Raw genomic sequence first — 19611 nt, 5'->3', positions numbered from 1 at the left:
TTTTATTTCCATGGTTAAAGAATGGTTCATCGACAACTTTGTTTCACTGTTGGTTTTACCGCCTCGTGAACAATCGTACAACCAAAACGGGGCTTAGCGATACCTTTCCTCTTTCGAACGGGCCAACAAGCAACGGGGTGCGGGTTTCTTCGTGAGTTCTTTAGAACATTTGTGTCTGTCCCTTTTGCAATCATTACATCCGAGTACGCTTCGATTGATAGTGGCTTATTTTGTGACTATTCCTTCGCTCAAACTAGTGTTGCCCGTACATCACCGCGCGAGGGGCGCCGGAAATTCCTTTTGCAATGGTTCCAAGTTCCAACAGTGCATCGGTTTTTTTTTGTTTTCTTTTATTCGGTCACCATCAACCGCTTCTCTATTGCTCTTCTGCTGATCTGATGCTTTCGTTAGCCACTGCACACTGTCCACTTCACGTCGCCGGATGGTGGAATATAGGAATATTGATGGTCACCACAGGCCGCCACAGCGAGAGCTCGACTAAGGCTTCCTCGTACTGCCTGCCGATGGTACTCTGCCGCGTTCCGTTCTTGGCAACACACGCGCCGGCCCTCGCGCAGTGCTTGTGAGTGAGGTGACGATGTTCTTTTCTAACTAGCTGCAAAATACATTTACTCTACACAGACGACGAATCTCGCGCGCGAAAATGGAGCCTCCTCGTTGGCGCGCACAGCACACACGTTGCGATCATAATGCGCCCATTTGAGATGCATCACGAGGGGCGGCCATATATCGTTCCATACATTCAGTCGGAAGAGCTTTGAGTGTCTGAAATGGTTCGAGAAGAGGAATATAATGAAGGTATTAGTATTCCATTCGGTTTTACGTGGTGATAAGAATATTCGCTGATATCGTGGCGACGGGCAATCTTCCCCGGTACGCAGAATTACAAAATTGCAATACGTAAGGCCTGGTCTACGCGTCAACTCGCGCTAGTTTCGTGTAATAAAAACAAAAAAACCGAGCACCATCTTTGCAGACAGCCTTTGCTCGCCACCAAGCATTGTTTGGCCGGTAACGGATACGACGCGGCCTCCAGAAGCCGACGATAAGTCGTCCTCAACGTGGCCCCCGGTAGTGGCGGGTGCGCGAATCATTTATTATTACCACGACGACCGCCGCCGACGGGCACCGTCGCCCACTTTGCACCGGGGGCCACACCGTGCATCCTACACGCCCCGTGTTGCCCGATCTCCAGCTGTTCTCCGGCCCGTGTGGTTGCTCGTTTTTAAATAGGTCGTCCGTCATGTCGCCGTTTTCTTTCACTTTTTATTCAACCGGATGGGTCGCCCGGAGAGTGCGGGGGCACCACCCCCAACCGACCGGCCGGTGGATCAACCAGACCGGACAAAAGGTTCGGCCTCCCGCACACTCTGCTGTGCGCCTCCCATTGCATTTTATATTAGGTAAAGTGGTAAAGGAACCGAACCGACCGCAGCACCAGCAGCTACCGGCGGCCATCCCCTCCTTTGCACCTCCGAAGCTAGGCACCGGGCGGCCAGATTTTATCACAATCAGCTCATCCTGTTCCCCATCACGTTTGTTAGAGAGTCAAACGCATGGCAGCATCTTTTCATCGATCCTAATGGATGACCATCGGGGCGGGGACACTGCTGACCAACCTTTCTTCTCGAGTGATGGATCGTTATTCGAAATGTTGCCGGTGTACCGGAAGACAAATGGAAATGGTGAACGGAATGGAATTAGTTCAAAAATCCACATCCTCCTAGTATGACCTTCAACCGCACTTGAACCGGTCTCGACGGGTAAGGAAAAACAAACGAAATGTCAATCGATGGTGGAAAGTTTGTGGAATTAAAAAGTACCACAAAACATGACATCATCATGATTGACCCGAGCACACAGTGTGTGCCAGAAAACCGGATGATATTTTGCTAAAATTCGTCAGCAACAGTCTCCCCCACATTTTTCTTTACGACGAGCGGGCCGAGTTTCGTATCGACAAACTTGTCGCCATTTTTCAGACAGCACCGCCGCCTCGCATACTTTGTGATTTTCATCATGTGCCCTTCGAAACCATAATCTGGTTGCTGTCGACGAGAGGAGGCAGTAGGCGGTGGCGTTTGGGGCGATAGTAACTGCACCGCTGCACGAATCCCGCGGACGAAAGGTGAGCGAGAGAGAGAGGAGCCCATGGACGGTGGCTGCCATCAGCACAACACGGGCGCGACCTGTCATACGTGGTGTGACTTATACGACCTCCCCCCGCCGCTCTTGCACATCCCGGGGGTTTATGGATTTTTACGGCAAACACACGTCGCCCAACGGCCCCACATACAACGGTAGCGCATCATCCGGGGCCGGTCCGGTGCTGCTCTCTTTAGATCTTTTCTCACATGAGCGCACACACCTGTGAACGTACAATTTTCAGTCGTCCAAGTGAGCCTCGCGCGCGCCGTTATCTGGGCTGGATGGGTGGTGCCTGTTTCTTCTTTCCGGGACACGGGCCACGGGCCGAGCGCCCTACTAAACGGCCTCTCCGTTGGTTTATCGGAAACCTGATATCACGCCTGGAACTGGATGCTGAAAAGCTGGGGCCATCGTGGGCCACACGGCAAAGCCGCTACACGGTTACGACACCATGCGGCGTCCTGCTTTGCTTCTCGCAACCAACATTCGCTCGCTAAAAGTAAAAGGTTTCAGCAACCGCAGCAGCGCCCGCACGGCGCGGCAACCCCCCTTTTGCGCGCTCCTCTCTGTGTCCAGGCATCTCAGGCACAAATACATCGCAAGCGCTTACGTACCGATACTTCGCCGGGGCCGGCGGGGCAGATAGCAGAACGTTGTCAAACACGTCCCCAGGCCGGTGGCGCTGTGTTTGAAATGTTCTAAATATATGCGGCGCGCAACCGTCCCCGAAGCCCGCCCCCCTCCCCCCCGGCACATCCGAGTTCCGCGTCGCAAAGGTTATTTTGCGCCTATAGACCCCCGCCGGAATGGGAGTAATTTTAAACTGATTTGTGATTGATCCGTACCCCGGTTTTGGTGGTGCGGTCCCTTTCCAGTGCTCATCGAACCGAGCGCACTAATGCTTCCACGCGCTCGCATAATCGATACTGGAAGTGTAGCCTACCCTCAAGGATTAGGCTGGGTGGGTTCAAAATGCTTTAAGGAACGATGGCGCGTTCATGCCCAGCAAGAAGATCCACGACGACCATTTAAAGGCGTTCATATCTGTGAATTACCATATCCGAGCACCACACGAATGCGACGATTCCGAGCGACGTTCTCTCATGGGGGACCGAACGATTGGGAAGCATCCAGCACTCGAGGAACTGGACCGCCCGCCGGCGGCTGCACACTTATCTTTGCCACCCCTCCCTGGAATCGTCAACATCATGCTGCTTGCAACGTCCCAATCTCTTGATTGGACCTCACGCTCGCCGCGCTCTCCGCGGTGATCCGTAGAAGATTCCGTACAGAAATACCGGCGCTCCGGATGTGTGGACTGCTCATCCCGCGCCACCCGGCAGCAAGGCCAGAGCATCGGCCGTTCGCGTTCAGCCCAAAATGGAGAACTGAGCACGGACTTCGGTGCTCATTGTCGGGGTCTCTAGTCTCTTCCACTTATCTGCCACCCCGGAGAGCTCGGTCGCCGGCCTATCGGGAGGACTTACGTAATTTGCGTTACTTAAGGTACACACAGTGCGCATCGATTCATTTTATTTCGGGTGCCACAGAATGAACCCCGCGCACCGCTGAAGTTTGCGTGTTTGTAGCCGCCAGTTTTTTTTCCAAAAACTCCGGAAATAACCGCACCGGCGGGGGGGGCGAGGCGATCTAAAAACGGATTGCTCTTGGCCCCCCCGGCCTCCACGACGGTGGCCCGTTTGTCAACTTCCTGCGCCATGATTCCACACGCAAGTGCCCCTCCCGCCGACCGGAAGAGAGTCGGGAAAAGTAGAATCCGACAAAATGTTGATCGCCGTCAGCTTTGAATTCGATTTTGTTCGCAAGCAAATCCCAGCCCAACCGAAGTGGGCAGGTTGAAGCTGTAGGTTTTAGCACGAAACACCACACGTTCCACTACGACGACGAGAACGGAATCGATCCACAAAACAGCTGTTTCCATTTTAACACTTCCAAATTCTTCCACGACGGACGGGGTGTGCAGCATGTGCATGTGCACTCTCGGGGCCTTGGCTGGTCTCGGTCGTGTGGCCTTGCGAACAAGTTTTCATGTTTGACACGGACAAACACACAGCCTACGGCGGACCGTTGCCACTTGCCAAATAATCACCGCTGCAGTCTACAGTGACGTGGTGATACAGTAAGGGTGGAAGAAAATGAGGACAAGGACGACGAATAGTTTGCAGCTCCTAAAATACTCGGCCAATTTCAAATTACCCCAGAGGATCGATTCCTTATAAATGTTCCGAACAATTTCATCGTCAAAACAGTTCGATGAAAACACAACGACAACGAGCCAACCACAGCCGACCAGATCGGAATAACGATCAACAGAAGCCGGTTGGGGGCGCACCAGGAACCATCAATTGCCGGTAGTCGTCGCCCGTCGGACCGGCTTGATGGACAGGGCTAATTGGTAGTGAAATTGAAATTGGGACGGGATCCGCATCAGTTGACACTTGGAAACGGATCGGATAACCGATCGGAGCATGCAATATCCAATCGGTTTCGCTCGTGGCCCTCGGCAGCCCGGCCAAGGTGACCACCACCTCACGGCGGCTGCGGAGAGATTCGGGTCACGCGGCAAGTGCGTTGCCGACCAACTGCCGAACACTGAGAGCACTGTAACCCTCATTACGCCCGATGCTGTCATCGGAATAGCCGTAAACGGCTGGGTCGCCACCGTTAAAGCCCCACAAACCGACAAACCAGTTGGGTGACGGCGGCCGCAAAATCCGCGCCGGGTGGCGACGACGAGAAGGTTCCCTTTTTTGGCGACGACCGACACTTTGATGGTCAGTCCCATGGCAGCCGCAGGAGATGCAGGCAAATCAAACAACCACACCCACCCACCAGTCCATCGTCCAGCGGTTCCCTAGGTTCCGACTGCGAGAACTTACCTGATTTGCAAAATGTGCCTCCCAAGTCCATTATCCTTCGCTCCAGCATCCCTCCTTGTGGCTTGGCCGGGCATCCATCTCAAGCTCTCCACTAGTGGCGGGGAGGTGGTGCGTTGTTGTGGGTGTTTTGTAGTCCCCGAACGATGTGTTGACGACGACGACGACAACAGCAGCTGTCGGTGCAGCACCACGTTCGGCTTTTCTCTACTCAGACTAGAACCTGCCTTTTTTGAGCGGGTTTTCCTGCGATTCCCGCGCGTCCCTTTCGCCTCCGCACACTGGCATCCGTTCGTGGAAGTGTTGAGTGTTTGCGATACGATCCTCTTAACGTCACTATTTTTGCAGTTAAATTATTTGGTGTACTAGGGCTATATAATAATACGCGGTTTAATGATATCAGCGCGTGTCTGTGTCTGTGTGTGTGTTGAGATTGTGTATGTTTCCGTCAGTGATGATTGTGTAGTAAACGGGGGTCCCTCGCCATTTGTCTCGCCCGGGGTGCTGCACCCCCAGAGCGCGCGCACCTACGTATCCATGTATCATTTGGTTTGCTTCAATGTGTCCTTCAAATCGTCCAGTCAGTGGGTCATTTTGCTACTTCCGGGTGCGCCACTCGTATCTGCGTTTCTTTCATTTGTCTTTCAGTGTTCTCTGTGGTTCGTTCATCCCCCGTTCCGATCATTGGCCGAAATAGGATTATCTAATCTCTGTGCATCGAAGTAGGCGCTCCCAAAGGCGAAAGTATGCGCAAAAAAGGGGGCTGGAGGGGGGTATACGTTGTTGAACACATACACATCGATTTCTTGGCAATGTGGCAGAGACACCACACCACACACGTGACAAATGCACATGCACGGATCGAGCACCGGGAAGTGCATTGCGCCTACTTGGGTGAACAGGGCTGGATGATGGTGCATGTCTACACCACGAGTCGTCAGCCCAAACAGCAGTGGATTACTTCTATACCCTTTTTCCTCGCAGCACGCGGGTGAACCGCCGCCCACCACACCAACGTTGGCCTTGTTTACTTATCTATAAAAAATCTATGACACGTGATATTGTAGAGTGTATGTTATTGCTCCAAAAATTGTTTCCCTCGCCTCGTCCTCGGCCGCGGGCGCGAAGAAGTTCCGGGTTTCGATAGCTTCAACGGTCCTGCTGCAGCAAGAGGGACGCCGTTCTGGCCGCCGCCGCTGATTGATAGTTTCGATCATTGGGCTAGCCAGTTGGCCAGTGTGCGTGTGTGGGGGTGAGTGTATGTGTGCTGCTATCTCGGTAAGAACTATCAAATCATGTGTTTTCATTAACCTTATCGTGTTTTTACAGCATATCATCATTAGCGCAGCATCAGTGCGCCGGGTGTTGTGTTCGACCTCTCGGTTCAGCCCGCTCGGCACCTGCCCTGCCCGACTCTTTCGCGCGTTCGGGTCCGGAGTTTGGGAGTTCTATGGAATGCCAACCTGGCGTGTGTATGTGTGTGTCTGCTACTAACCGATACGGGGAGGGGTGTTGATTACTCAGCTGGCTCCGGTTGGTCGCACCGCGCGGCGCGGCGAAAAGAACGTGGAGATCTGTGCTCCTTGGATACGGAGGGTTCCGCGGCCTACCAGCAGTAGTTGACTCACTTTGTTACTTAGTAATAAAAAAAAAACAACAAACAGTAAAATGCTGTACCGCGCATTTCACCACTAGATTGGCGACAGGCCGATCACTGCGTGCGCATTGCGCACGGCGGTCGCTTGATTGGTGGGTGCACTGCCACGGACGCGCACTGGACGTGATAGCAGCGGAAGGAAGAGTACAACAAACAAACAGGGCGATCCAGATCCGGAAGTTCCGGCGCGAACAGTGCTCACAGATGTAAGGGGAGGCTACCCAAGAGAAGGAGAACACGGGAAGCAACCGTGATGGGGGTGCCGGCCGGCTGGTCACACTGGGCTTTGCAAAGGTCTGTGGGAGGCTGCGTAGAGCCTCCTCTCCCCGTCCGTACTCTGTCCGTCGTTGTCCTCTAGCAGCCACACTACTGCCTGTCTGTATGTATGCTGTGCTCCCCCCCCGGCTGTCTCGGGTCCCGTGTGTGATCGCTCGGTCCAATCAATATCGCTTAAAACTCGGCAAACTCCTTGGCGCACTTCTCGGTGCTGGAAATGCGCAAGGTTTCCTCCTCGTAGTCGTCGAAGTTGCTCGTGTCGCCCGGTCCCTTGCAGCGCGGTATGAACGGTGCTTCGATGCGCTTCTGGAACACGGCGATCCAGTCGGTCGAGGCGAACCATCGGTGGCCCTTGATGTCGTTTACGCCCGCCTTCAGGTTGCCGTAGCGCTTGGTCAGATCGACTTGCAGCAGATTGCGCAGCAGCTCCTTCAGCTCCGAGCCAAAGTGCGACGGGAAGCGGACCTTGCCGGAGACGATCTTCTCGTAGATCTGAATCGGCTGGTCGGCAAAGAACGGCGGGTAGCCGGCCGCCATCTCGTACACCAGCACACCGAGCGCCCACCAGTCGACCGCCTTGTTGTAGCCTTTGCTCAGGATGATCTCGGGCGCCAGGTACTCGGGCGTACCGCACAGCGTCCAGGTACGGCCCTTCACGCGCTTCGCGAACCCGAAATCGGTCACCTTCAGGTAGCCCTGCGAGTCGATCAGCAAATTTTCCGGCTTCAGATCGCGGTAGATCAGATCGAGATAGTGCAGATACTCGAACGCCAGCACGATCTGGGCGGCGTAGAAGCGCGAGTGGGGCTCCGAGAAGCGGCCCACCTTCCGCAGGTGCGAAAACATTTCCCCGCCCGGCACGTACTCCAGCACCATGTACAGGTTGGAGTTGTCCTTGAAGTGGAACTTCAGGCTGACCAGAAACGGAAACGAGATCGCCTGCAGGATGCGCTTCTCGTTCAGCGTGTGCTCGACCTGCTTCAGCTTCACCACCTTCTGTTTGTCCAGAATCTTCATCGCGTAGTAGTCCTTGGTCGATTTGTGTTGTACTATCATGACGCGCCCGAACGAGCCCGTGCCGAGCGTCTTGATCCGCTCGAAGTCATCGAGCGCGGCCGTGTTGGTCGGATTGCGCTTCCACTTCTCCTCGAAGTCCTCCTTCGCTTGGTCCAGAAACTCCCGCACGCTCTCGGCAGCATCGACTTTCTTGTTCGCGGACGTAGCGTTATTGCCCATGGTTACTACTACTAATTACGGTGTTTTACGCGTCTTCTCTATGTGAACGTATGACCGTCGTGTTGGGCCGACTCCGAATGGCTGTGCCCTGTCCGTGCCTGTGTTTTGTTTGTTTTTATGCAGTATCTCTGTACTTTTACAATATTCAAGTGTATACAAATTTACTAACGCGCGATACGCCCGGCTAACGTTGCTCTTTTTTGCGGACAGAGAGAAAATAAAAAAAACGTTGCAAACTGTTTCACGATGCAACTACGCGCTCATTCCTCTCTTTCTCTCGCGCGGCTGTTTCAACAATGATTCCGTGTTCCCACGCGCGGCCAACAATGGTGGAGTGGTACTGGTGTAGGGAGCTGGTGCCTTCGACGTTGCCACCGCGAGCCTCCGCTGGTTGGGCGAAGGTTTTCTCTCCCGTCCTGCGCTGACCGTTGACAAGTGGATCGATCCTTCGGTCTTCCAGTAGCGGTCGCCTTCGGCGTATTCTCCCGTTGATGTGTATGTGTGGCGCGTGTGTAGGTCGTAGCAGGCTCTGACGAGATCCCCGTTCCGTTGCTAACGCGAGAAGAAGGTTGCCAACCGGGTACGCTTTACGGCGGACCAGCTGAGCTTCTTTGTCAGAGTTGATAATAAAACAATTTTCCGTCACATCAAACACAGTCGGTGCGACCCCGAAAACGCGAAACACTCGCTCGCACTTGGCTCCGATCCGTTCCGAAATACTGCTGCTCTCTCGCTAGTGCACGTAATACTTTTGCGAGCCGCGATGCACCATCACTCCCAACCCCAGTCCAGCGGTGGGCCCCCTGTGACGGTGGGGCGGCGGGGTGTCCGTCCGGAAGCTGTCACTTGAGACCGCGGCGACGGATGGCGATTTTTCCGAAAACCACCGGACTAGTCCACCAGTAGTCTGTACACACTAGCAGCGCCACTCAAAAAAAAAACGAGTAAAAGGAAACCCCGTTCGCGCAGCAACAGAAAAAAATGTGTGCCCCTCTCCGCTCTCCGCGTGATCTCGATTTTCTTTCTATAAGGATTCTCTCGTGCGGTGAGCGAATTCCCTCACTTTTCGCCGCTCACTTCGTGGCTCGCTCTTTTTCGCGTTCGCGCTCTCGCTCTCTCGCACACTCTCTTTCTACGGCCGATAATAGCTCTATACACACGGTCAGCGGTCGTTCGATCGAAGCGGCCTTCTCTTTCACCTGCTCGTGCCTCCCCTCTCGCTCGTCCGCGCGTTCCCTGCCCCGCCGCCGCGCTCACACCCGCGCTGCTGCTGATGGGGTCACAATTTTCATCCGCCAACGAAGGAAATAGATCGTTACCGTGCCCGTTTCAACTGTCCGGCACTGTCTCCAGAGATGATGGCCAACTGAGATTTATTATCGAGCGAACGGAACACCGCACACCATGCCTGCCCCTTAACTCGCTTGCCACGGTAAAGCCAGTGGATGGCCACTAGATTCGCGTCTCAATCGGCCACTATCGTATACATGCACAGCACCGCAGCTCGTGCGAACACACTCGAGAGTGGTGGCAACCCGTGAGATCCGGTAGGACTTTTCCGTGGCGGCCCCCTTTCCGATTTCCTTTCGCAGCAAACCTTTTTCCACTGTTGGTTTCTGTAGTCGTCTGCCCCAATCCCCTAGTAGACTGCTGCTGCTGTGCCCTCGGTCGTATCAGAGGAGAAAAAACGGAACACACCAACACAACACACGCACGCACATACACAAGCACACTCTCGTCCGGAGGGTTCACGCACGAAAAAAAGGTAAAAAAGATTCACTTGCACTTCTCACGAACGGTCTGGCGCTGGCTGATGGTCTTTCTTCATTGTTTTCTTTGCTTCCTTGCCCGCGCGCGCACTGGCCCTGTGCACAGTTTCGCGAGAGGACAGGGTGGCAGGTGGTGATGATGTGTATTGTTGCTGGCAGCGCTGAGTTTTTCGCGTTTGTCCACAACTTCCACGGTCGCTTTTGCACACACGGCGGATACTTATCGGTGGTGCGAGTCTGGTTCCCGTGATCAGTGCTGCGTCAAACGTATTTTCTGACCCGCCTGATGCTGATTGATGATTTTGATGACTCCACGTTCCCGGTCCCTGGTTTTTGCCTTCCAAGACACCACCACACACGAGCATCGTCGACCTGTCGCAATTGGCTTGACGGTGATTCGAAATGACCGTTACACGCGCAAAGCAAGTTTTCGTAAGCAAACGACAACCAACTGCTGAAAATGCTACAATTTAACGCTCGAAAGTTCCCCTCTCTGCCCATAGAAACTGAAGTGCTTGCGATGAAACGAACTTGCCAAACTGTTTCCCCAGCATCGACCCTGGACTGGTCCTGAGCGGGTTTACAGAACTCACAGAGCAATGCAGGATTCGATCAGTGGCAAAGAAATAATAGCCATCGAAGAAAGGCTAGACCCAAGGCGGAATATACATACAAGCGCCAATACATGGAAAACCCATCCTATTTCCCCGGATGCCGGCCGGACGGTGAGTATGCTACAGGACCAAGTCCAAGGATATTTTTAGAGGGTAAACCCATGAGACTAAGAGAGGAGAAGGAAGGATACAAAAGAAAACGCCAATACACAAACGCGCTTAAATACTTTACTCTTATGCGTTTAATCTCTAATTCTTGCAGCATTTGCTCTGGCCAAACGCGCTGCCCACACGTACGTTTGTATGTGTGAGGCTGATGTTTCTCTTCTCCTGTGAGTATATCTCGTAACTTTCTTATTACAAACAAATATATTTTCATCTACCAACCACTAGCACACGGCAAGCACCACATTCTTCTGCTGGGGCCACTCGGGGCACCGGGCTGCCAAGGGTTGCATTACACGGGACGGGGGAAGGGTTTCCAAAGGGTGCCCCTTTGCTACGCCCGGCCCGCTAGTAGGTGCTGGAGAGTAGTACGTTTAGTTTGATTCTAGAGTTGTGGCGCGTTTGGCTGCTTCCACCAGTGCGAGGCCATTGCGCGGCCATTGCGCGGCCATGTTGCTGTTTAAATATATTACGAATCTAAATCATCCTGCTGGGAACTGAAGTAGCTGACGAGCTCGCCGAAAACGCTGCTGCTCGCACTGGAGGACGCCGCGGCGCCAGCGGACACGCCCGAAGGTGGCGCCAATGCTGACGTCGGTGACCGTCCTCCTTCTTCTCCGCCGCTAGCGGTAGGGCCCGTTGAAGGAGGCGATGTTGCACCGACGGCGGCCGCCGCGTGCTCGGCCGGTGCTGTCCGTGATGAGGGCGAAGGCGGAACACTGCCGTGCGGTGTCGGAGCGCCTTCGTCTCCTGCCGACGCTGCGGGTGCTACGGAGGCAACCGAGGCCGCTGCCGCCGCCGCCGCAGCTGCCGCCGCTGCCGCAGCCGATGTCGCTGCATGATGATGATGATGGTGATGATGCGGAACATGATGATGATGATGATTTTCTCCGCTCGGTTTCAGGACGTGCTGAAACTCTAGGGGCTGCAGTGTAGTGAACGTGGTGGGCGATAGGGCGCTGGTGCGATGCAGCTCCCCGAGCGAGGGTGGCGGAGGCCTGAGATGGTGCGCACGGTCCAGCACGTTGTAGTACGGATTGTAATGACTCGCCGGGTTGTAATCTGCAACGGAAAGGGAAGTTTATCGAATTAACAGAACAGTCAAGAACCGTAAACGACACTACGCACCATGATAATGCTCCAACGAGCCAACCGGAGGACCCATCATCATGCCACCCGACGGCGGTGCCGTCGGTGGTGGTGGTGGGCCGCTCGATGCTTTCGGTTTCCCCGGCGGTTTCCAACCACCGTTATACGCTGCCGCCGGATCACCGAACACGGCTGCCGGTGGACCGGCAGCCCCGCTCATCGCCGCTATCCGCTGCAGGCTGGAGCTGCTGGAAGCGAGAATACTGCTGGGCAAGGGACCGAGCCGATGGGCGAACAGTGGGTTCTCCGATCTGTCGAGCAAGCAAATTCACGCAGTTAATCGATCAGTCTGCGATCGCGAGTGTCCTTCAGCGATACTTACAAATACGATAAATGTGACACCGAAGAGGGCACCGAGATGGGCGGCTCGTTCGCGTGCATACCACCGCTGCCGCTACCACTGGCACCGTCCGGCCGGGAATGTACCTTAATCGCTATTTCTTGGGCGGCAGCAGCTGCCGCCGCGGCCGCCGCTGCAGCAGCGATGGCCGATGCATTCTGTTGAACTGTAACACAACGTAGGGTGAGAAATTGAGAACGCAATCGCACTTCGCATTGCAGTCAAGTCACCACGGCAGTGTCTACTGCGATGAGAATACTTTGGCGTGAATAAGGCAGCGCTCCAAGTGAGCGTTTTAAGTGCTGTGCGAATGACAGACAACAAAAAAGGAAAGGAAATCGGCTGAGCTCCGCTTCGTTGGCAACTTACTTGTATTATGGCTGGTGGAGATGGGTGGCGGACGCAGGCCGCCTACCACCGGTTGACCCGTGGCCCCTCCCAGCGATACCGGTGGCAACCGCACACCACCGGCGTGCCCGTGATGTAGATGGGGCAACAGTGGCGACTGGTGCGGATGGCGCGGCAGTGGTGGCGGCAACACCTGTTGATGAGCCGGTGGTCCTGGCGCTTGTGAGGGTGTTGCCACTGGTGCTGCTGCTGCGTCCTGAGGTCCTGATGTTGGCGACAGCGGAGGCCCTCCTCTTCGTTTTAAGTCCTCTCGGAGCGGCGTAATCTTCTTTCTACGCCCGGGACGCCGCTCAGCCGCCGCCGTCGCAGCAGCTTGATGTGGCGAGGGACCAATCGGTGCTATTTGTGGCGCAGTCGTTACTGGAACGGCCCCTGTGGCCTTCGAATGTGACGGAAGCGGTACCGGCATATTGCTGCTGCTGACCGTCGTCGGTGGTAGTGGTAGCCCCGGATGTGGTTTTAGATGCGGCACATGACCGAGCATAGACGCTGCGGGAACCGACATCGCACCCGGTGGCAACCGGTGCGGGTGATGGAGGTGGTGTTGTGGACTGGAATGGTGTGTCGGTGGTGGACCACCCTTCGGTAACGGAACTCCGGCCGCCAGTCCACTGATAAGGTGTGCCAGCTCTGGTTTATGGTGCAAACCCGGACCACCGGCGCCGGCGACAAAGGAGGCGAGCGATGGGTGGTGTTGAAGGTTGCTTCCCGGCGGTACACGCATTAGAATGTCCGGCCGCATCCCACCCGGAGCTCCCGGGTGCTCTTTAAGCAGCGGTGGCGGGGGTACCGTTGGATGCTGTTGCTGCGGCGCCGTTTGCAATGCGCTGGCCAGAATAGTACTGGCATGACCGCCACTGCCCGCACTCATTATGGTGGACGTGGGAATGCCGGCAATCGGTGACCCTGGGGGCGGTAGCGTGGACTTCAGTAAGGCCTTCATCGGACTTTGCACGTTTGATGGATACGGCGTGCCAACCGGACCCGCTCCGGATTGTGCTAAATTCATTGGATGCAGGTGATGCTCTTTGCCGGGGGGAACTCGAGCAACAGCGCCACCGCTAGCACGTGCTTGCTGCAGGAGAAACTCATCTGGATCGTGTGACTTGCGGCGATTTTTCGAAGGAGTTCCTGTTGGCAAGCCTTCCGCCTGCGGGGCACCGGTGGCCGACGCCGCACCCACGGTCGCCACCGCCGTCGCCGAAGGTTTCAGCTGGTGATGGGCAAAGTCTTCCTCCTCCATAATCTTGGCCAGCGCTTCCTCGTCCATGTCGTCGGCGTTCGGATCGAAATCCTCCGGCAGCTCATCGTCGAAATCGACCACCGAGTCTACCGTCGCGATGCGGGCCGTGTTGCCGCTGGTGCTCTTGAGAAAATCGATGTCCAGTATCCGTGCGCTCTCGATCACCTGCATCGGCACATCCGACAGCGATCCGTCCTTCGGCCCATCCTTGCCCGCCGCGAGCTGATCGATCTTCGAGTTGGCCAATTCCTTCGCTTTGGCCGCGTTGTTCTCCGCCAGCATGCGCTTAATTTCTTCCTGCCGGCGAATGAACTGTTCCCGTTCCTCCGGCGGCGTGTCGGGTCGCTGCACTCCCGGCCGGATACCGTCGTCGGAGCTTTCGAAATCTTCGTCCACGATGTAGTGGATCTTTTTGCCGCGCGTTTTCCGGTCCGTCTTCTTCGCGCCACCTTCACCATCCGCGGAGCTACCACCGGCACCGGTCCCGGTGCCCTTTTTACCCTGCTTCTTCGCGATGCGTGGCACCGTTTTGCCACCTCCTCCCTTGCCCTTGCCACCGGCCGGACCATCACCGCCGGCGGCGCTGCTCCTACTGCCGTCGCTTTCGCTCTCGCTCGATGCCAGCGGCTTCGCTTTCGAGACAGTCTTCTTCGGTGGTCGCTCGAGATGCTTGCCGCCACCAATGCCACCCTTCCCGCCAGCGGCCGATTTGCTGCCACCCTTCGATTTGGACTTTTTCTTCTTGCGCCTCCAATCGCCGTCGCTGCTGCTGCCCCCGGTACTGCTGCTGCTGCTGTTGCTGCTGCTATTCCGACTGCTTTCCGTTTCCGTGTCACTGCACAGATCGTCGCTGTCGTAGTCTTCGCTGTCTTCCTCCTCGTCCTCGTCGTCCAGATCCACATCGAGATCGTCGCTATCGTCCGCCAGCACGCCCTTCTTGCGGTTCTTCCTACTCTTAGCCGCGCTTCTGCGGGCTTCCTCTTCCTCGTCGGAATCCTCGGAGTTCTCCACGATCCGCCGCCGCTTACTGACCGCAGCCCGACCGCTCGGTCTCCGAGCACCGCCGCCTCCTCCACCGCCGCGACCACGCACCTCCAGCGAGCTCTCGCTTTCACCCGTTGCACTGTTCATGTCTTCGTCATCGTCGTCATCATCTTCCTCCTCGTCCTCCTCGTCGTCCGATCCGCTTACATCGCCCCGGAAGTCTTCGTCCGAGTCGTCGTCTGCCTCTTCCTCCGAGCTGAACTCGATCTTACACAGCTTCTTCTTCTTCTTGCGCTTCTTCTGCCCGGCGGCCCGGTTCCCTGCGACTGCCGCCGGTTTGCGTCCTCCTTCGACACCGTCGTCCTCGTCTTTGGCAACCTTCCGGTCGGCTACCGAAGCCGGATCCCCGCCATTCACTAGCCGATCGCCGCTGCCGTCGCCCTCGGGGTGCTCTTTTCCCTCAGCGAGCAGGGCCTGCTTTCGGCGTGCCTCCTCCTCCGCCTCGATGATCGTGCTAATGTCCTTCCCCTTGGACATTCCGTGCCGCTCATCGTCGTCCTCCTCTTCCGGCTCATCCTCCTGTTCCGCGTCATCATCGGCAGGCACCGGGTCACAGTTGCGCATTTCGCGCCGGATCGCCGAGTCGATCAGATTATCGTACTCGTTGAACTTGTAGCTCACCTTGGCCGATGCCCGACGCCGCAGCTTGTAGATGGGTATGTCGTCGGAATCGGTGGTATCATCACTACCACTGCGGCCACCATTGCCATTACCGTTCTCGTTCGAACCATCACTGCTCGATTGGCTCGATCGGGAACTTCGGGAAGCGCGATCGCCAGATCCGCGACGCCGTTTCGGTGCTCGTCGCTGGCGTCGTTGGTGGCGACGTTTGCGGCGTTGCCGCTGGCCCTCCGCCTCGTCGTCCGACTCCATTTGCGAACCACCGTCGCCACCGCCGGCAGCTTCCCGTGCTGCCGTTCGATTCGCTTCGGCTTCAGCACGCTCTAGCAACCGCTGCTGCTGCCGGGCACGCTTTTCCGCCCGCAGCTGCTCTTCGCGCTGCTCGGCCAGCGCCAGCTCGGCCAGCTCGGCTTCCCGTGCCGACTGTTCTTCCTCCCGGCGCCGCTTCTCGTCGGCAGCCAGTTTCGCCCGCAGGGCATCGAATACGGTCAACTTCGACTCCAGTAGCTCGATCAGCTGCCGGTGCTGGCACACCGGACAGAACCAATCGCCCTCGGGGATGGAGAACAGAATCGGCTTGAGACACGCACAGTGATACCCCTTGTCGCACGAATCGCACAGCAGAATCCACTCCGGTTGATCCGTCTTTTTGCACTCCTGGCACGCGTGGTCCGCTTCATCGTCGTCGTCCTCCTTCTCGTCTTCTTCTTCCTCTTCATCGCGAGCGCGTCGGGCCTTGCGGGCGGTACGGGCCCGTTTCAGTGGTTGCGCCGGCGCTTCCGACTCTAGGTCCGACTCAGGTGAAAACTCGTGGTCCGACTTCAGCACGTGGCTCCGCCGAACATCCTCCTCCGAGTGGTAGTGCTCCACGAAGTAATCTTCTGCCTCCGTCTCCGAGCTGCTCTCCGGCGACGTGGCACTGTTCCACGTCGACTGCTTCTTGGCCAGCAGCTGCTCGTCCAGCTGCTGCTGCGCGAGGCTGCCCTTTTTCTTCTTCCTTTTCTTCTTTTTCTTCCGCCGCCGACCGTCCGCGCCAAGGCCCCCGTCCGAACTGCTACTGTCCGATTCCGAGGACGACGACTTGCCCAGCCGATACTCCTCGTCGGACACCTTCATGCCCAGATCTTTCTTCTTCTGCACCGCATCCGCTTTCATCTTCTTCAACATCTGATCCTCGATCTGCCGTCGGTTCGTCTCCTCTTTGATCTTCTGCATCGCGATGCGACGGGACTGGCGAACCGGCGGATTATTACCGCCGTCCGAGCCCGCATCCACCAACACCATCGAGATGTCCAGGCCGTCGACTGGAACCGAAAGGCGAGGACACAATTAGTGAAACAAACGACGTCGATCCGCCAAGGGTACTTACCTAATCCGTTCCGATGGCGTCGCTTCCGCTTTGCTGGACTTAGTTTGTCTTCCGCTTCCGGAACTAGCGGTGCCGCCGCATCGCTGGGTTCCTCTTGTTTTATCCCCGCAGCGATCTCTGGTTTCTGATCCTCTGCAGGATCCACCACCACCAAATCTTTGCGATCGGATTCGTTATTCTGCTTTGGCGCTTTCTGTTCCACTTCCGTGTAGTCGGAAGATGGTTCATGTTTCGCGACGGCCGACGCCTCCACCATCCTCTCGGGTGTCAATTCCTTTTTCAAAGCTCCTTTCTCCTCCACCGACTGTGTGGCAGGCCGGTGGTCGCCGTTTTTCTCCGTCTTCAGTGGACCTTTTGCATCCTCGGGTTCCTTAACGGCATCCGCTTTCGTTGTGCCCTCCGGGGCCACCAGCTTTGTGTACAGTTCTAGTTCCTCTTCCTGTGACGAGGCTTCTTCCGTTGGTGCTACCGTTGTTAGAAGCTTTCTCGGGGCGGCCGCTTTTCGACCTGGGCCACGCTTTCTCTCCACCACCACAGCAGCCACTGCAGCAGTTACAGCTTCGTCCCGGCTCTCGGATCTTTTACCGCGTACCGATATGGCTGGTGACGACTTTCGGTTCAGTTTGGGGTCCGTTTTCTCAGGCAGTTCCTCCGAATCGGCTCCATCGTTTGCGCCGTCACCATCATGCCGCTGTCGCTGCTGCTCTTCCGATTCGATGCTTTCTTTGGTAGATAATGGTGTGTTCTTCGACGGGGCCAATTCATTGCCATCGTCCTCCTCCGGCTTGGTATCGTCGGTAGACGAATGCGGATTGCCCTCGCCATTTCCGGCCCCTTTCGCAGCAGTAGTTTCGTGCGTTGCGGCTTCCGTCGATTCCAGCTTCTTCGTATTACCCATATCGTTGTCCGCTCCGGTGCCGAATCCGTAGAAAAACATGATCGGTTCTTCGACCACTTCGCTAAACATGGGCTCCACACTACTGTCGCACTCGGCGCCAGTTCCGGCGCCTTGTACCACCAACGGTGGATCTTCGATCGCTTCTCCTACCATCGATTCCTTACTGGGTTCTTCGTCCCTTGGCGGCTTCTCGGTGTCATCGGCTTCGACGTTCTCAAGGTGCGAGAATCCTTTTGTATCGGGCACTGATTCGTTCGTCTCCGCGCAATCCACTTTGGCGGTCGGTTGCATCTGATTCGCTGGATTATTCGTATGCACTTTCGACTCATCTGGCTTCACCTTTGGTGAAGGCACTTGCTCCTGCTCCTCGTCCACGTCCATTTTTATGCTCTTGTCCTCTTCCTTCGATATCGCTTCTTCCGTGTCGGTCCGTTTTTCCGATTCAAGATCCATTGGCTCGACACCCGCCGGCTCCGACTCAGCTCCGTCGTCCGTCTTCGTTTCCGGCAGTCCGCTAGAATGCTGTTCTTGTTGTTCAGCGCTATCCTTCGCTGGTTCCTCACCGAGCGGTTGTTGTTCTGCAAGCACTTTGCCCGGTGGCCCATCCGGTGTTGCTTCTGCTTCATCGTCTACCACGTCCTGTTTGCTGCCATTCTTTCCTTCTTCGCCAGTCTCGGCGGTCACGGAGGATTCGGCCGTTTTGTACGTGCGGCGCGATATGATCAAACTGGGCAGTGCTTCCGTCGGTGCCGGAATCGTGCCCAGACGCATCGCTTCCGATTCACTCGTACTCTCGGCACTCTCGTCCTCTTCCTCGTCTTCCTCTTCCACGGGCATCACCATCGGAAGCGGTTGGATCGGTCTATTCTCTTTCAGCATCTCGATCACGTTTACAAACTCTTCCCGATTGCTGCAAGAACATCAATACGAAGAAGGTAGGTCAATCAGCAGTAGTACGCGTGCTACCTTACCATATCCGTATCCTATCTACCGTACCTGGCCACCAGTGTCCACGTGTCCATCTCAGCGTCCGTTTGATAGATCTGCAAGTTGGCACTCTCGTCCATAAAGTACCAGTAACAGTTGCCCTGCCGGTCGCGGCCCAGCGGATCTAACCGCAGCTCGCCGGCACCGGTCGTGTTGATGTGGGTTTTAAACTTTGTGTTCAAATCGAACTGTCCCTCGAGTAGTGCCTACAACAGATGAGGTTCGGGTTACACAGCCTGCCCCGAAACCGTTGCTGATCCACCCTTCTTACCTTCAGGACGCGCAGCTTCACGGCCAAATTGGCCGTTTTGTAGCCGAACCGTTCGATTTCCCAGGCGTCTTGGTGCGAGTACGAGTGTGCGAATTTGGCCAACGCCAGCTCCCAGCGGGCTACCGGTACCTTTTTGTTTATCTTCCGCATCAGCTTGATGTGCAGATCGGCCAGTGCTTGAGGAACTTGAGGGAGGCAACAGACAGGGTGGCCGATTGAGCATCATTTTGTAGCGAAAAGCATAGTTTTAGAGCAACCCCTTTAATCTCACCCGTTTCGGTGTTCACTAGCATCGACCGTAGCTCGGCAATGTTCCACTCGCCGACGTCCAGGAATGGGCCGAACTGTTCCATGAACGAGAGAATGGTTCCAAAATTTGGATCATTCTCGCAGGTGACTGCGGCCGGAGTCGCGGCCATCTTCGCGGCGTTAAATATTTAACGTTCTATTTAGTACACTTTTAACCACAGGCCCCGAAGACCAGTGATGCGATGTTGA

General features: G+C 56.0%; 2 protein-coding genes across 2 annotated transcripts; both read right to left on the bottom strand.

The window, feature by feature from the left end:
• Positions 1-6780: 6780 nt before the first annotated feature.
• On the bottom strand, positions 6781-8267 carry LOC131212294 (cAMP-dependent protein kinase catalytic subunit 1). The gene has a single exon (XM_058206101.1). It carries the CDS (start codon positions 8233-8235, stop codon positions 7174-7176), a length of 1062 nt encoding a protein of 353 aa, XP_058062084.1. The 5' UTR covers positions 8236-8267; the 3' UTR covers positions 6781-7173.
• Positions 8268-11252: 2985 nt separating this feature from the next.
• Positions 11253-19532, bottom strand: LOC131207301 (remodeling and spacing factor 1). Its single transcript, XM_058199913.1, has 8 exons — positions 19385-19532; positions 19114-19298; positions 18852-19048; positions 16958-18765; positions 12642-16892; positions 12255-12438; positions 11912-12186; positions 11253-11845 (listed from the first exon to the last, which is right to left on the bottom strand). The coding sequence occupies exons 1-8, from the start codon at positions 19530-19532 to the stop codon at positions 11253-11255; spliced, it is 7641 nt and encodes a 2546-aa protein (XP_058055896.1).
• Between the last annotated feature and the right edge of the window lie 79 nt (positions 19533-19611).

The sequence above is a fragment of the Anopheles bellator genome, chromosome 2 (assembly GCF_943735745.2).
Source record: "Anopheles bellator chromosome 2, idAnoBellAS_SP24_06.2, whole genome shotgun sequence".
Lineage (NCBI taxonomy): Eukaryota > Metazoa > Arthropoda > Insecta > Diptera > Culicidae > Anopheles > Anopheles bellator.
Note: the sequence above shows the minus strand (reverse complement) of the source record. Positions and strands in the feature narration are given on the sequence as shown.

Excerpts from the sequence above, each read along its gene's own strand:
- LOC131212294 (XM_058206101.1), bottom strand. The coding sequence starts at position 8,235 with ATGGGCAATAACGCTACGTCCGCGAACAAGAAAGTCGATGCTGCCGAG.
- LOC131207301 (XM_058199913.1), bottom strand. The coding sequence starts at position 19,532 with ATGGCCGCGACTCCGGCCGCAGTCACCTGCGAGAATGATCCAAATTTT. Across the intron at positions 19,299-19,384 it reads GCTAGTGAACACCGAAACGG|TTCCTCAAGCACTGGCCGAT; the intron begins GTGAGATTAAAG and ends GCCTCCCTCAAG. Across the intron at positions 16,893-16,957 it reads ACGCCATCGGAACGGATTAG|TCGACGGCCTGGACATCTCG; the intron begins GTAAGTACCCTT and ends TTTCGGTTCCAG.